General features: G+C 42.6%; 1 protein-coding gene across 6 annotated transcripts in view; it reads right to left on the bottom strand.

Moving 5' to 3' along the window:
- LOC308302119 (UDP-N-acetylglucosamine--peptide N-acetylglucosaminyltransferase 110 kDa subunit) overlaps positions 1 to 10,042 on the bottom strand; it is a 33,442-nt gene extending 23,400 nt beyond the window's left edge. For 2 of the 6 annotated variants that reach the window (XM_080746321.1, XM_080746322.1), the window contains exons 1-6: positions 9,729 to 10,042; positions 6,936 to 7,116; positions 6,014 to 6,257; positions 4,306 to 4,374; positions 409 to 525; positions 219 to 298 (exon numbers count right to left, since the gene is read on the bottom strand). In XM_080746321.1, coding sequence (XP_080602447.1) covers positions 219 to 298; positions 409 to 525; positions 4,306 to 4,374; positions 6,014 to 6,257; positions 6,936 to 7,116; positions 9,729 to 9,765 — 728 coding nt within the window. In that variant the 5' untranslated portion in view covers positions 9,766 to 10,042. The remainder of the gene's footprint in view (positions 1 to 218; positions 299 to 408; positions 526 to 4,305; positions 4,375 to 6,013; positions 6,258 to 6,935; positions 7,117 to 9,728) is intronic. The other 4 variants (XM_080746318.1, XM_080746317.1, XM_080746319.1 and 1 more) reach the window with 2 other exon arrangements.
- Positions 10,043 to 17,230: the final 7,188 nt, after the last annotated feature.

Here is a 17,230-nt window from a genome sequence, read left to right as displayed (position 1 = left end):
ATAGCCGATCTACATGCTCACAACGCCTCGCGGTTGCGAGGCGTTGTGAGCATGTAGATCTGCTATTTTCACAATAGAACCATGTTATACAAAATGTAATTCCTTAACTCTTAGTGCTCGTCAGGGTGGGGGAGGGGGTCCCCAGTTAAAATATGATTTTGGGTTAGGGTCGCGACCTGAAAAGGTTGAGAACCACCGCTTTAACACACCAAACTCACCGGTCAAAGATGCGGGCTTCTTTCAGTACGTTGCCCAAATTGATGTAGGCATCAAGGAAGTTGGGATCCAGAGTTACTGCCTATAAATAAAAAAGAACCGTTTACATATTTACAGTACGTTAAAGTTCATCGTGAGCTTATTCAAATCATTGAAAGTGGGTAAAAATGCATGAACGACATGCCAACCGACCTTTTCAAAGTGGTGTATGGCCAACCATATCTCTCCCTGGGCATTGAACACACAGCCCAGGTTACTCCAAGCCACTGCAAAGTTGGGCTGAGTCTCAATGGCTTTCAGGTAACAAGCCTTGAATGGGTTAATATAAAAAAATAAAATAAAAAAAGGTAGAGAGGGAGAGGTATAGTATATAGAAGGGGAGGACAAAGGGATCGTAAAAGAAGAGAAAATAATAGAAGATTGAGAATAAAAAAAGGAAGAAAAGAAAAAAAGGATAGAGGGAACAGAATTAGTGACCGTCTTCCATCACAGCAAAAAGTGAGTCTGCAGCATGGGCTCGCGTGCGCTCAACTCTGCTGCGCTAAAGCTGCTTAGCTTTGTCCCTACGCTGCGCAGATCCAACCGACACCCACACACAGGCCACCATTCTACAGTTATGACCTCAGAACACGAGGTACCCCCACGCTAGCTGTACTACTGCTCCCACTAATAAGCTAGAGTACATCCATGTTACAAAACATGAATGTCTGTCGATGCCTAAGGATGGCTGGTACATCGCCCCGAGTTAAGTTTTCACACAACCTTGAATAGTGGACTCTGCGTGCAGGTGAAGGTCCCTGTAATGCGTGCGCACGTGGGCGTGCAAGGTGTGCGTCTACAAGCACCACCTTGACGCACCACATATCGCTGCTTGCGCGACCCCCGCTGCTCTGCAAGGGGTCATGGTAAATCGCCGCTGCGCTCGCTGACTGGCCGTGGTGAAGGCGGCTGCAGACCCGGATACCCCTGACAGAACCCTTCTACACCAGACTGGCACACACTCAGAAGCCACTGTCACTGAGGACAGCTTATTGGAGGCGATATAGGATGACTGTGAGTGGAATTCTAACACTATATGGAGTGAAGATCCAATTGTATGTTGTCACGTGATTGCGGAATCACGGAAATTTTGACTTTGGGGGAAATGCAAGAGATGAGCCAATTAATTCTCTTTCATCTGTGCCGTGAGGGCTTTTTGTGGGGTGCGAGGCTAGCAGAGGGAGGGGAGAGGTCCGCAACCAACAGGCCAATAGGGATGAGGGTGGGGGTGGCTGGGGTTTGCTCGCGCTTGCCGTCTTTTGGGTGCTTGGAAGGCATTTCGCTTGCGCAGCCCCTGCGCGGCTGCAGACTCACAGCGCGCAATATCTGCAAGATCAGAACGCTGCAACTCCAAATAAAGAAGGAAAAAACAAAACAAAACAGGAACAATTAAAAAAAACAACATGTAAAGAGTTAGGAGGTTCTTACTTTTTCTTTTCTTTCATTGCTACCAAGTTGGCTTTTTTTTACTTTGATTACTACAGATGTGGGCACTGCTGTTTAGTATAACATGTTTCAAAAGGAAAGATTACAGTACTTTCCGTTTCTTTTAATCTTGTTTAGCTCTTCTACAGGAAGCCACAAGACAGAGGATTCTCAAACATGGAGTGAGGTGGTTTTTCTTTTGCTGGCAGTTACAAACCCGTTACCATATTTTGGGACTTTGTCAGAGTGGCGGTCACGGCTGGCTGGAAGAAGGGGAGGAGAGGACTGATGCTGCCCTAGTGTTCCTTATCCGCCAGGCACCTACGCAGGAATAGTGTGTCACCCACCTGAAACCTTCTAAATAACAATATCAGTCGTGGAAAAAACCAAGAGAGACAAAATAAGAATACAAGATCGTTAGTATGTTTTGCAAACAAATACAATCGTTTTCTTGTTTTCTGATATGGAAATAAATTAAATTTCAAGAAAGTGGTTCTGATAACAAAAACTTAAAAAAAGAACTGTTCTTATTTTTTCATTCATGCAATGAATGCGTCTCAAAAGAAAATAAACAAAAGAATGCTTATCGGGGAAATCGGGTAGGGAAGAAAGGCTTTTTGTGCGTTCTATTGAATCACTGCAGTAACTTAGTTCTCCAATTTGTTATGAAACTAATTAAAAAAAAAGGAGAGAGGTTACTGGCTTGATCTTCCCCAAATGAACTGATGACATTTCTTTGGGAAATAAATAATATCATTGCATATTTGAAGGAAAAGGGAAGAGGTAATAATCATTACTTTTCTTCTTTTTCTTTTTCCTTTTTCTTTTTGCACAAAAAGATTTTAGAGTTGGAAATTTTCGTTAATCCTGTCCTGCCTTCTTGAACTCCTGGGCCAATGAGGTAAGGGAGGGAAAAGAAAGACTGTGGTTTGATTAATTGGTATCTAGAGAAGCCTCCACAGCTCTGAAATAAAGAGGTCATTTGCTTGTTTGCTGCGCGTGCTTTGTTTCTGTCTTTCTCTAACCCAGCATCTGACGCAGACGGCAGAGTGCAGATGATGAGCTGTCTGCCTGGCACAGCTTGGACGACCACACTGGACTCGTGGGGGACTTTCTAAAATGCCTGACTAAAGATACACCCAAGATTGACCCGCTGGGCCTAACGGAGATAAAATACAAGGGGAGGGTTTTGTTTGCAAAAAAAGAGCACTGTCGGGGCCATCATTGGGGCCTCGACCGGGGCCAAGCTGGGGGGTCAGGAAGACAGCTCTGTGCGCGCGCATTCTGCCGGTCCTCAGCGAGCGCGCGGGGGGTCGGAGCGACAGAGCAGGGGAGCTGAACTCCCTAGTGCTCCTCCCCACTCCTTTACCCCCCTCTAGGGCACCAAATAAGATGGCCTGTAACCACATCTCCAAGGTTTTTCACCCGACCCAAAGGACAGAACAGAGCCCCTGTAACTTAAATGTTTAGTTACGGTTACTTTCAAGTGGTGGGGAGGGGAAGGGAAGCGCACATGGGGGGAATATATAAAGTATAAGAAATCGTGCAGCTTGAACAAGTGGTGTTCTTTTTTTTTTTTTTTTGTAATATTTGGAGTACAGTGGTTTGGTTAGAGACCATCTTATCTTTTGCATTGCAAAGGTAAACTAGCTTCTCATCAGTCCATTTATTCCTCAAAGACCGAACCAGCATTTTCCCTCCAAATATCAGCATCGTCAGAATGCATGCATTTTAACGTAAAGACAATTATCTACATCGGGGGTTTTCAAAGCGCGAGGTGCGCCTCCCTGGTGACAAGGTGAAACGTAAGAATTGAGTGACAAGGATGGACGACGTTAAGTTGCCGTTTCACGCAACAGAGGTTGCAATTCTTGTAATTATCCGACCGGTGCCAACAAAGACAGCAGTCATGTCATACGTAGGAAAGGTTGGTGTATGTGTGTGTGTGTTAGGAGGGTTGTCTGATCCTTGTCTCAAAGGAGGCCGCTGTGCGAGACTTTGAAAACCCCTGATCTAAAAATCTATTATAAAAACCTAGAGCTCCAGCCTTTCTTCCTGAAAAGGGAGGGGGGAGGTCACAGATCAACGGTCGGGGTGGAACAAAGGACTGAGAGTCAGTGGTAAGAGGTGGAGGGGATGGCGATTATGTCCATTCTAACAAAAAAAGATATATAAAAGTTTAACTAACTGGAAAAAGTCATCAACAAAAATAGGAAGGTTGACTGAGATACGGGGTGAATAAGAGTAGAAATTTTGAAGGAATTTGCCTCAGGTGGGAAGTGACAAGTAGTCACGTCAGTCTAGTGTTTTCCAATGTGTTTGTAAAGTTATTGTTATAGAATTTATAAGGGTAAGTAATGTACTTCACTTCCAGGTTGTCTTAAGTCTGACAATAGCCAGGATGAGATCGAGGCGATGGGATGTACAGGGAAAGGTACCATGGAAGTAGGGGGAGGAGTTCAGAGGTCAAAAAGGCTAGAGAGATTTATGGCCTTGGGTGTTCAAATGGCAGCTACTGAATAAATAAAAAAGTAAAAAAGTTTTTCTTTTTTAAAATAAAAGTCTGCAATAATGATCAAATGAAAACGAAACAACGGTGTGTTGAGACAATCGGCTGGGACATACCTTGGCCTCTTCCAAACGTCCAAGGGCTTTAAGCAAGTTGCCCAAGTCGCTACGAACACAATAAAGTTCCTGGAAAAGGAAAGAAAATGGAACGTAGTTGGTTACAACAACAACACAACCCCACTGCAGATTAGGGCTGTCACAATTATTACATAATCGTCTAATCACAATTATTTGAGGTAATCGCGATTATTTTGCATAATCGTCATAATCGTTTCCATGTTGAGAAATGTTAATATAGTTTCAATCAAACACTTTTAAAAAGTAGTGGAAATAGCCGATCTACAAGCTCACGACGCGTTGTGAGCTTGTAGATCGGCTATTACCACTATCAATGTTATTCTTTTAAGTATAAAGTTGTAAAATATGCCTGTCATTTCTTTGTATATTTAGGTTATGTGTCATATCTACCATGTGCAACTTCAAAGCCTACAAGCCAAACAAAAATGCAATTGTCAACGACAAAAACACAATTAAATCGTTAATCGCAACTATTTGAGCGACAATTAATCGTCATGTAAAATGTCATATCGTTGACAGCCCTACTGCAGATCAACATAATGACTAGGGATGTCCCGATACCACTTTTTTGCTGACCGAGTACGAGTACAAGTACTTCATGTTGAGTACTCGCCGATACCGAGTACCGATACGAGTACAATTAATAATACAAAATGTATTTAAATTACGCTTTTTTTTTTTCCTCTAAAAATATATATTATCCAATTTCCGCAACTATAACATAATGTCAAATTATTATTTTTTTCTGGTATTCTCAGAAATGCATTCATTGATTTAGCCCACAGCAATCTGAGTTCCCAGAGGTAATTTCTTCCACCACTAGGTGGCGAAGCCCACAGAATCTCTATTCTCTTCAATCAATCGTCTTTTTTCAGCTGTGCTACACTGGCAGGCAGGCACGTACACACATTGACAATTTGACATCAACGGGGGCTTGAGCCCCTGCCAGATCAGTCTGTAAAAAGTGTCCATGAATGCATTTTTTTACTATGGTAAAAAATGCAAATGTCCCCGGGCCCTTTCCATACCATAACTGAAGGCTGCATTCAAGAGAATTGTCCACCAAAAGGCCTTCTAGAAATATCAGCCCCTGCCTCTCTAAAATTTCTCTGCACGTCCCTGCAGACAGACACACACTTCACCGAGAGAGCGAGCTTGCAAGACAAGAGCGACAGAGACAAACAAACAAACACACACACACAGCTTTCTAGTGGGAAGTTTAACTTACCTACAGTAGCCTATACTTTGCAATTTGCGTGAGGTGGTGAAGGATATATGAAAGAGATTCAACTTTAGAGGTAAGTTTAGCGCAACAAGGCATGCCGTGATGCTGATGCCTTTAAGTGGTCGCAGCTGTATCGTTGGAGCACTGGTGCCTTGTTCGCAGTGCGGCACTGTGAGCTTGCATATCTGCTATTTTTCAATAGCAAAAGTATAAAATAATTAAGGCCCTGGCTTTCACCTTGAGCCCTAGTAACTCAGTCCCACTTTTCTCCCCCTTGTGACGCCCCAGCAGAGTATCGGGCGCTGCCGTGAGAAGTATCTGGCGAGTACGAGTACAGCAAAATAGGGTTGTATCGGGTCGAGTACCGATACCACGAGTACCGATACCGCATCCCTAATAATGACCATAAAACGGTTGGTTTCATGGCTTCCCTTAGGCCTCCACACACCACCAGCCACTTACAGGGTTATACTGTAAGGCGGAGACGTAAGCCTGCACCGCTCCCTCCATGTCCCCGGCCGCCACCAGAGCGGCAGCCAGGTTGATGTATCCGTCTATGAAGTCCGGCTTCAGCCTCAGGGCGTGGCGATAGTGTTCGATGGCCTCCTGCAGCTGCCCGCGCTCCTTGTACACGTTGCCCAGGTTGGAGTAGGCCTCCGCCAGCATGGGATTCTGTTTGATGGCCAGGGTACTGAAGTGAGCGGACCTGTAAAGGGTCAGAGTGGATGGGAACAGTCAGGGAGACTGAGTGATGATGGCGATGCTGAACAAGACAATTCCAGCAACGAGAGTTGATTTCAAACGGTATTGTTTTAAGTCCATTTTTCTAGGGGTGAAACAGTTCAAACTAATCGATACAAATACAAATAAAATGTATTTAAGAAAAAGTCATTAAACGTGAAAAATCTAAAATAGTGAAAACAGCTGATCTACAAGTGGAGGCAGTAGATCTGCCATTTTCACACAACACTGTTGTGCTACAAAGTATAAAAAAAGAGATATTATAATTTAGATTTTAATAATTTGATAAACAAGATAGTAATCCATTAATCGTTGAGAAAAGAATCGATAGTAGAAGCCCCATTTTTCTTAATCTGCACCCCGAAATCTACTTATTGAACAGAAATTACATTTGCAGAAAGCAGGACATAAAGTTAACCGATTAAACGACCTTCACCACTGACACCTGAAAAGAAAACGAAATTAGCACAGCTTCAAAACGGCAAGGTAGATTCTTGTAAGAGAGAAATGATTCAGAGGAGACCAAAACAGAAGCACGTCCTGCCCTCGTAGCCTCATCCTGAACTCCACAACCACCACCACCACAGCTGCTCCTCCACCTCTCATCATGAGGAAGCCCACGGTCTCCCTCACCCCACCTCACCTGTCGAGTCTACGGCACTGGAAGTGGATGGAGGAAAGGAGCAACAGGACGCCGGTGTTGTCCGGCTCCTGCCTCCAGAGCTGCATGCAGTGGCGCTCTGCCGCCTCAAAGTCCCCTGACTGATACTCGCGGTGCGCCAGCTCGGCCAACCCTTGGAAGGAAAGCATACGTTTTGTCGGTTCTGGAGCACCAACACGGCCCAAGGCAGGTGGGAAACAACACGTTAGGGATGATGGAGGAAGAGGAGGCAGACAAAAATGTAAAAAAATGTGTGAGAAATAATGGAGAAAATTGCAAGCTACAAGGCTATGCAGCCTTAACATAAAAAGAGATAACCATGTTGTGGATGCAAAATTCAAAATAAAGGAAACGTCAGATTACGCTTAACTGGTCTTCACGGCTTGGAAATTTGGCAACGATTGCACAAGATATGATGCTGCCTGGTGGGCTCAAAGACATTTTGAGAAGTCAACGAATCCCCTTGCCAAACAAATTGTGTGTGTATTAAAACGTGCTAGTCAGTCTGTTGGACAATGGTCCGTTACATCAGTGTAGATTAAAACAAAGATGTGCACACCAAATAACTGCCATGAAGAGGATTGTTAGAGGATTTAATGCAACAAACTGTTGTTTCAGTTATTTTTCCTCAATTGGAACAGTGCCATGAATAAAGCCGAAGACTGCCCGGGAGTGGATAAATATTTATGAAATGAATGTACTTATTATTCGTTTCCTTTATTTTGACAGCTACCTATTTGAACACATGCAAGTCTGATCAACACACTACCAACCAAAGTTAACAATTACTTAAATGGAAAGAATCCACCCAAGAAGACTCACATCATGGTTTAATTTGTTTCTGTAAATCTCCATTACAATAAGGAACCCTCTAGAAACTAGTGGGAACCACTGGGAACAGAGCTTGGCTTAGAGCTGGCATAATGAAGCCAGTAATGAACTGGTAATTTTCCATTTTGGCGCCCTGTGGGAAATAGGCGCTAGGGAAGGAAAACAAAAGAACCGAGGCGCAAACATATTCCCTTTATAGATGTGTCAGCAGGTCATGAAGTAAACAAGGCCAGCAGCTATTCATAGTGGCTCCAATGTTGATGGGTGAAATTTGGAGAATATCAAGAACTACGCCCCTAGCTTTAACATGTCGACTCTTTAACTTGTGAGATGGATTCTTTTGCTTTAAGAAATGTAGCTTTGACACATAAATGTGAGTTCCACATCAAAGTACAGGACAGCAAAGACAATGAAAAATGTTATATGTGTAATGAAAGAAACAAGAACTGTTACTGGATGCAACATGATCTCAGGCAACAACAAAAAAGTGTCTTGAATGGTTATGTTAGTATTGAATGGCTGTTGTGCAATATAGTCGTGCCACAGATATGGAAGACAGACCATGCAAAATTAACGTCAACTAAATATTTAGTTAGCAACTAGATGAGGGATCCCATGCATCAACAACCCAACGATTGTAATACTGGATGATAACATTAGCTGGCAAAAAGCTTTGGTTAACTTTTTGTCTGGAGAAAAATATATACAATATGAATAGAATGCATCGTGCTATTTGAAACAAAATGGGCCTTGTACATTTTGATGAACACAACCCAGCCCACACAAACAAATTCCAGTCTAAGTAAGTCCTTCAATGAATATTTCCAAAACAACTAGGACAGCCAAATTGAAAATGAGAATATTACACTAAGTGTAATCCTCAGATAAATATTAGCCTTGGATCGAGACTATCATAGATGTATTTTATCAAGTCTGACTTTTACTATTGTCAATGTCAAAATCGATCAATTGCATCTACAACAGTCTTGATCCAAGGCTAAATAAATGAAAAACCACAAATATGTTTATACATTTTTGATTTATTGTATAGTACTTATTATTTACATATATATATTTCATGTATAAACATATCAAACATGTGCTATATTGGAGCAGTATCAGTATCGGATCGGTATAGATTCTGCCATATCGGTAATGGGATGGAAAGTGAAAAATCTAGATGGCAGCATCTCTATTTTTGACAGAATAAAAATCTAACAGGCTAACAACAACAACAACAATAGGCTAATGCTTTAGTGTTTCTCAAATGGGGGTACATGATGTACCCCTAGGGGTACGCAAAAGTACTGTAGGGGATACATGGGGGGGGGGGGGGAGGTCTTTATGGTCTTTATGGTCAATAATAAAACATTGACAGACCGAATGAACCTGCTCATCTGTATTCTGTACATTGTTAAACCAAACTACATCAATACCTTGACTAGTACAACTGTTATTGAATAGAATGTAATGTGTATTTGCCATTATGCTGTTTTGTTCTGAACATATTGGACTTTTGATGTCAAATTTTCATAGCAAAATGCTGCATTCAGGAGAAGAGGGTACTGGGCTTCAGAAATCAGTACCAGAGGGTACTGCATGAGTCTGCACCCAACAAGTTTGAGAACCACTGCTTTTTAAGCTCCAACATGTAGATGCCAATTGAATTGATGCATTTATATCAAGTTGCTGCTGCTAGTAACGTTACCCTCAGCAGCCATATTGAAAAGCTGCTATTTCATTTCACGTGCAAGCACGCAACAACAAGGCTAACGGTTAGCAACTTAGCAGTCTATTCTAAGCGTCGTTTACAGCCTATTCACAACGTACTACTGTGTCTGTTCTACTACTGTACTAGCCACTAATAGCAGACATACAAGCCCTCAGAACGCTTGTGGGTCTGCTACTAAGCATACATTTTTAATATAATATATTGAGCTTTACCTGTGCTGTCGGCCACGTTCCCCACGGAGCTCGCCATCTCCTCGCTCTTGGACTCTTGCACCGTGGTCGTCAGTGTGTTTGTCGGACAAATTCCGATTCCAAGAGAAAAAAATAACCCCCTACGCCAACCACAGCCCCGTGGCCTGGCCTGCTGACTGTGAGCCCTTTGGCAAAACACACAAAAGAGGGGTTCGTTTTCGAACAAACAACCCAAAAGAGGCAGGTTCACCTTGGCTTCAGCACCACAGCCAGACCCCAACGGAGTATTATATAATAATACACTGTAAAAAAAATACCGGTCGAAATTACCTCCTCGAAGCCTAACGGTTTAAGATAGATATTTTAACGGCATCTGGTCTCTTGTAACCGTCGATCTAGACCGACTAAAACAGCGGTTATGGTTGTTTATTTGTTAATGTTACAGCTCATATGTGATGGATGCTTCTCTCTCTTTCTTGTTCGTTGACAAACAACGAGGCGGCCAGCAGGGAGAAAATGGCGACACGCGGCCGGGACTACTTTCCTCTGACGAGAAAGTAGACCCCACAGTGGCGTCAGTTCAGCAAAAGCTAAGGTATGGCAACATGACTGATGTCTTAAGACACCAGTCATGTTGCCATACCTTAGCAACAGGCACAATGAAAAGTAAAAATGTATTATTTCCCCCAGGCTGTAGCCAAGGTATGGCAGCTAGCTGCCATAGCTTGCCATACCCAATTGACGCCTCTGTAGACCCCACCACCACCAGTGATGTGTGAGTACATTTACTTGAGCAATGTGTACTTATATGTCTCATAAATACAATTTTGAGGCATTTGTACTTTTTATATTTCCAAATATTGTACTTTTACTCCACTACATTTATTTGAAAACTCTAGTTTAGTTTAGGCCTACTTTGTAGATGTTGATTAATATTATTATTAGACAAAACATTGGCTACATTAATTAATCACTTCAGCCATTTGAAAACTTGAAATGGGACATATTCTGCAATTTCTGCACAATGAGTAATTTTACTTTTGGTATTTTAAGTACAATTTGATGCTTTTGTACGTTTACTCAAATACATTTTTAATTCCGTAGTCTACTTTTATTTGAGTAAAACATTTGAGTACTTTTTTTCCCCCACCTCTGCCCACCACCACCGACACGCGTGTGGGTGCGCGGATGGGGACTGGTGGTGGTAGTGTAGTGGTGGTGCGCCCGTGGGACCGTGTTTCATATAATTTTTTTAATCTATTTTATCTAATTGTATGCGTTTTATACCGAGTGGTCAGTGTGTTTGATTTAACAGAAAGCATAAGTAAGAACGTGTGAGTTAAATAAATGTATGATATCTTCATGCGCGGACTGCGGAGGGATATTGGTGCAGGGAGTGAGCCGGTCGAACACTGCGGCATTTGCGATTCTGATGTAATTGTGTTGAGTTCTGATCATAATTTCACACATTAATCTCTCTCTCCTCTGTCTCGCTCTCCTATGAAATTATGACAAATTATATGGGCTATATAATGTATAATTATTTATTGTAATATCAAACACAATTAGACTAGAGACAGTCTAAAACTACGGGTGAGAGATAAGGTAACCCAACCCACCGTGGTTGGAGGTGCAAGGTATCATGGTCTCCATAAGGTGGCGCCCTCCACACACTTACAGTAGACAGATGGAAATTTCAGGAATTAATCTTGCAAAATGACTACATTTTGGGTATTTCAGAAACCCATGAAATTTCATCATTACGCTTGTTAGGTTCCCCTGTCCCGTGTTTTGTATCTTTGGTTGTGTTTTACTTAATCAGAAGCTAAAGCTAAAAAAAGAAAAGAAACCCCCTTAGGGGGGTCCTCAGAGTTACTTCTGGGGGGGGGGGGGCTGCCAAATCTTTGTGTGATAGGATCATTCTTTTAAATGAACTTGAAACCTCGCATCCCTATTTTGAGGAGAACTTTAACCAAAAATAGCAGATCTACAAGCTCTCAACGCCTCACTAGGCGTTGAGAGCTTGTAGATCGGCTATTTGTTTGGTGTAGAGGTAAAAAAAAAAAAAGAGTGAAAGGTCAAAGTTACGAAGTAAACAATCAACGATTTAAGTGGCTAAATGTCTGAAAAAACACATTAACACGAATCCAACATAGACTGATGACAGTGCTGTCAAACAAGTCGATGAAAATCTGCAATATGTAGTGGGGGGTCCCTGCTTTATCTCCCTCTCAGCTAAGGGGTCCTGACCTTGGCCTGAAAACGTTGAAGACCCCTGCCCTATTTTATACTTTGGATATACATTGCAGACCTTCAAGCTCTCAATGCATTGTGATATGTTGCGAGATTGAGATTTCAATGTGTAAAAAGGAAAAGAAAAGTGGAATAGGCCTATAGTTTTTAAAAACAAACAACAACAACAAAAAAAAAATCTCTCATGGGGTTTCCTGGCAATACATCTTTAGGCCTACAGATGGGGGTCCACAGCCAAATATCAATTTAGGGGTCCTTGACAGGAAAATGTTTGAGAACCACTTTTGTATTTATTAAGGTGTATGCAATTTGCGTTTCCAGTATGCTATTTAGATTTATATATAGTATTTAGATATATATATCATTATGTTTTATATAGACAGGAGCTTTTTTTGATACCTGCTATTAGTTACTTAGCAGCGCATAGCCTAACTTATTCTCTTCTTAGCACTTTATTTACTCAACCAATTGGTGCTATGGCATTCATTAGTCTGAATTTGTTAAGAATACTATGCCTAACTCTAACCCTAATCCTAACCGTAACCTCAGTAACCCTAACTAAATTCGGACTAATGAACCTTCGGACTAATGGACCTTCAGACTTATGGGCAGTCCCCAACCAATTAGGCTTTACCCTGTAGTTTCCAGTATGCTATTTAGATTTATATATCGTATTTAGATAGTTTTTTTATATATATATATAGACAGGAGCTTTGTTTTATACCTGCTATAGTTACTTAGCAGCGCATAGCCTAACTTATTCTCTTCTTAGCACTTTGTTTACTCAACCAATTAGGCTTTTTACCCTGTAGTTTGTTGAGTAGGCTGGTTACTCCAATCTTGCACTTTGTAAACCTAGTGTCTAATCAATACCTAAATTACAATTGTAATTGTATTGTGAGGTAGGGCCTATTGCGATCTTATCAAACTCCAACATCCATTCTCACTTGGCCCATAGATATAACCCAAGTCCAGGCGGGCAAACGGATCTAGATTTATTTCCTTACTTTCCCCTCTATAGGTTCTCCACCTGATTGACAAGTTTAAACACATTCAAGAGCATGTGGCCTCTGGTGTGATACTCATTAACTTCCCATTCTTAGCCTGAAGATGGTTGAAAAGGGGGCCACTGCTTAGTGCAACCCCCCAATTTTTCCCATAGACCCTATGGGAAAACAGTTGACATCATTGCCCATGTTGAGTTTGCTCTGTGTGCTCAAAGCAAAGTACACTTCCATCCGTGCCTCTCTGGGGAGTCACACCAAATTCTGGGCCCCGGGTACAAGGATTCACTGCGGGGCCCCCCTGAATGTTAACTATTGAAAAATAGCAGATATACAAGCTCACGGGCTTGTAGATCTGCTATTTTTGAAAAAAAAATGAAAATGTGTGCAAGAAACCCATGTTTCCATGTCAGTGATGCTCAAAGTTTTTCATGTGAAGGACGCCCAAAATTATATGAATTTGGCCACGGACCCCCATCTCAAAATATTTAGTTCCAGGGACCCCCCCCCCCCCCCCCCCCCCCGGAAGCAAAATGTATGAGTTACAAATGTCCGCTTAAAAAATATACATATTCAAAGATTTGCACACATTTTCACGACTTTTCAAAAATAGCAGATCTACAAGTGAGCTTGTATATCTGCTATTTTTCAATAGCTAAAGTTACTAGGGCCCCTCCACCTTTGGGCCCTGGTAACTCAGTCCCACTTTCCTACCCCTTGTGACGCCCCCGCGTGCCTCTCTCTGGGCCCTTGCTCCGCTGCCTCTCTCCGCGCTGCTTGGCGGTCGCTAGTGCAACCGATGATGTCATGGCCAGCGTGTCTATGGCGATTGCATGTGACATGCTTTATCTTTGTGCAAGCTTCAATCACTGGCCATGGCTGCCTGTCAGGATGGGAGCCTGTCCTCTCCTGGCTTTCAAGAGGGCCGGCCCGGTCTCAAGCTTTTCCACAACAAACTCTGCTTTCACAAAAAGGCTATTTTAGGCAACACGTGAGCGTTTGTGAGGGTCAGTCACTCACTCACCGGTCAAACTGGGCCATGTCCCCAATGAAGTCTCAGCATAACTGAGAGATGACCGCATGATGTTGAGTGTTTTGTCACTTAATTGTAGTGCCAGCGTTATGAAATGACCCACCAAAATGAGTTGTTGTTGTTTATTTAGGATACGGTCCAAATTAATTAAGCTGTAGAAAGATGTGTAGAATTTTGGAATATGCCTACTAGCCTATACAGCAGGGTTCCCCAATTAGTTTTCCCCAAGGGCCACATTATGTCTAGGGTATAAGCCGAGGGCCACAACATTGCAGGGGGCGACGGTGGCGTTCCCGCTACTCCAGCGACAGTTCAGATATCGTCAATGTCAGGTGAAAATCTTATATGTCCAAAACCGTTCATTTTGCATTTAGCATTTTAAAAATGATTTAAACAAGTGAAAACAGCCGATCTACAAGCACACACGTTGTGTGCTTGTAGATCTGCTGTTTTCACTACTTTTGTGCGACGGCCTTGTATGATTTGCGAAAGAACATACAAATTTGGAGATACGAGATTTCCACCCGACAACGACGATATACTAGTGTTGTTGCTGCTCTTATGCCACCATTATTACTAGGGTTGGTGTGGGCCAGACAGTAGCCCCCTGCGGGCTGCAAATGGCCCGCGGGCCACCTATTGGGGAACCCTGCTATACAGTTATCATGATTGGTTTGCCTATATATACGCGACGCATTGGTTTGAAACAGAAAGGGATTATTTAGCCTGGTTTGGTTAACTTGTCTGTACAGTTGAAATCACAGATTGCTTGTGTGGTTCAGACTGCTATGAAAATTATGGGTGTTAAAAAGCACTCGTCCCTCCAAACAATCTATGAGCAGCAGTCTATTATCAGACAGGCACAGAAAATAGTGTCTAACCCAACTGCATTCTCCACCCTGAGTTCCAGATCTTACCCTCTGGTAGAAGACGGGCTCAACAGAGCAGACTTGAAACAACATTATATAAAGATGAATTCCTGCCTCTGTGCATTAACATAACTAGAATTTCGGGCCCCCTTCGGGGGCCCTCAAATCTAGAGCTCGGGCCCCCTCTGGGGGCCCTCGCGGTATACCAGCAATGAAATGGATTTGTAATGGGCAAATATGGGTAGTTCTTTTTTTGAGAAAAAAATTTTTTTTGAGAAAAAATAGTTTTTTGAGACAAAAACATTTTTTTGAGAAAAAAAAAAGTTTTTTGAAAAAAAAGATTTTTGAAAAAAAAAGTTTTTTGAAAAAAAAAAAGTTTTGTGAAAAAAAAAAGTTTTGTGAAAAAAAAAAAGTTTTGGCCTAATTGTGTTATTATTATTACTATAATAGGCCTGCCAATGTTTTATTTTCAATGTTTTCATTTTAGCAACACACACACACACACACACACACACACACACACACACACACACACACACACACACACAGACAGACAGTATGTTGCTGTGAAGAGGTGAGTGGGCCGAACTCTAGATGTGAGTGGCCCGAAGGGCCGGCAACTTCTTGTAAGATACAGGCTCTCGGCTAGCTAGGCTCTCGCTGCGCGCCCGTCACTGCTGAAGCAAACTGTAACCTGATACTTTCGTGACGAAAATTGCGTAGGAGAAGCTCTGGGGAAAGATTTGCATAGTAAAGCCACACATTACTTTTCTACAAAGTGTACATCTTGCGAATACAATAGGTTCAGGAGAAGCTGCTAGGAACATTGGGGTAAAAATGCGCGATTTTTGTGCAAAAGGTGGAGTCTTTAGATGCAGTGTAAATGTGATTCTATCGCGCAGGATGCTTAAAAATATTTAAAGAGCGTCGCTGTGGGTTATGGCTGCTGAGATTATGTGAATGAAGGATGTTGGTCATGCATGGGGGTTGTGCAATTTGTCTTCATTTGGCATTTGTATACTGTGCAAACTATTACATGAAAGCTAAAGGCATGTGTTAATGAGATGACGTCGACTTTTATCTTCAGAAGTGTGTAATTTACATCTATCTAGGTCGTCCTCAGACGAGCCCTCCATCGTTGTTTCCAGTCATCTCGGTTCTCCATACATCTGGCCAGCTCATTGGTGTTCTGTGTCCCTACGTCTTCCTTGACTATGTCCACGTATGTTTTTGTGGGACGTCCTCGCGGCCGGTGCCCATGTGTTGGCTCCCACAGTACCAATTTGCTGGCTGGAAGCTCCTGGTGTCTTTGGCAGTGTCCTGCTAGTCTCATTCTTCTGGTGGCAATTTTCTCGCTTACCTTTGGTATTCCCTCATACAGGCTCTCGTTTGTAACATGTGCACTCCTGTTGATGTTGAGTACTGCACGCAACATTCTAGTGTAGCACCCGTCTAGAGACTTCTGCAGGGTTGGCTTCAGGGTCCAGCATTCACTGCCATAGAGGAGAACAGACTCCACCGTTGCAAAGAAGAAGCTAAGTTTGATTTGGCGGGGGAGGTTAGAGTTCCATACACTGTTCATGCCGTTCAGGGCCCTCCAAGCGAGTGCCTTCCTTACTTTAAGGTCTTTCTCAGTTGAGTCGACCCATGCGCCCAGGTACTTGAAGTCCTTGACTTCCTTCAACACAGCTCCTTCTGTTGTTGTCAGAGGTGAGTGATCAGGTAGGTTATAGGTGATAACCTCAGTTTTCTTAGCGTTTAGCCTGAGACCAACTTTGGCACACTCTATCTCCACCCTGTTCAGGAGTTCTTGTGCTTGTTCCATGCTGTCGGAGAGCAGGCTGATGTCGTCCGCATAGTCCAGGTCTGTCAGAACTACTGCGGGATGCCGTCTTGACCTCCTTGGTGTTAGCGTGAAGCCAAGCTCTTGTTCCCGTCCCCCTATGGCTTTCCTGAGCGCATAATCTAGAACTATGATGAAGAGGTAGGGGGCTAGGGTGTCTCCTTGCAGTAAATATTCACTGACATCATCAGATTCAGCAGCCTTACTATGCACACAATCATCTCAGAACCCCAATACAAATGTCATTAATTGTGGGCTCGCCTGAAAGGCGAGAACACTATGTTATCCTCATTATTTATATAAAGCTAAAGGCATGTTTTTGTCAACAAAGATGCTCTCAGGACCTTAGCTGGAGCCCTTATTCAGCCCATATTTGACTATGCTTGTACCTCTTGGTACTCTAACATCACAATGTCACAAAAAAATAGGCTTCAAACCTCTCAAAACAAACTAATTCGACTCATCCTTGGGTTGGGACCCATGACACACCTTTGTGCAGCACATTACAATAGCATAGGATG

The sequence above is a fragment of the Nannobrachium achirus genome (assembly GCF_963921795.1).
Source record: "Nannobrachium achirus genome assembly, chromosome: 17".
Lineage (NCBI taxonomy): Eukaryota > Metazoa > Chordata > Actinopteri > Myctophiformes > Myctophidae > Nannobrachium > Nannobrachium achirus.
Note: the sequence above shows the minus strand (reverse complement) of the source record. Positions and strands in the feature narration are given on the sequence as shown.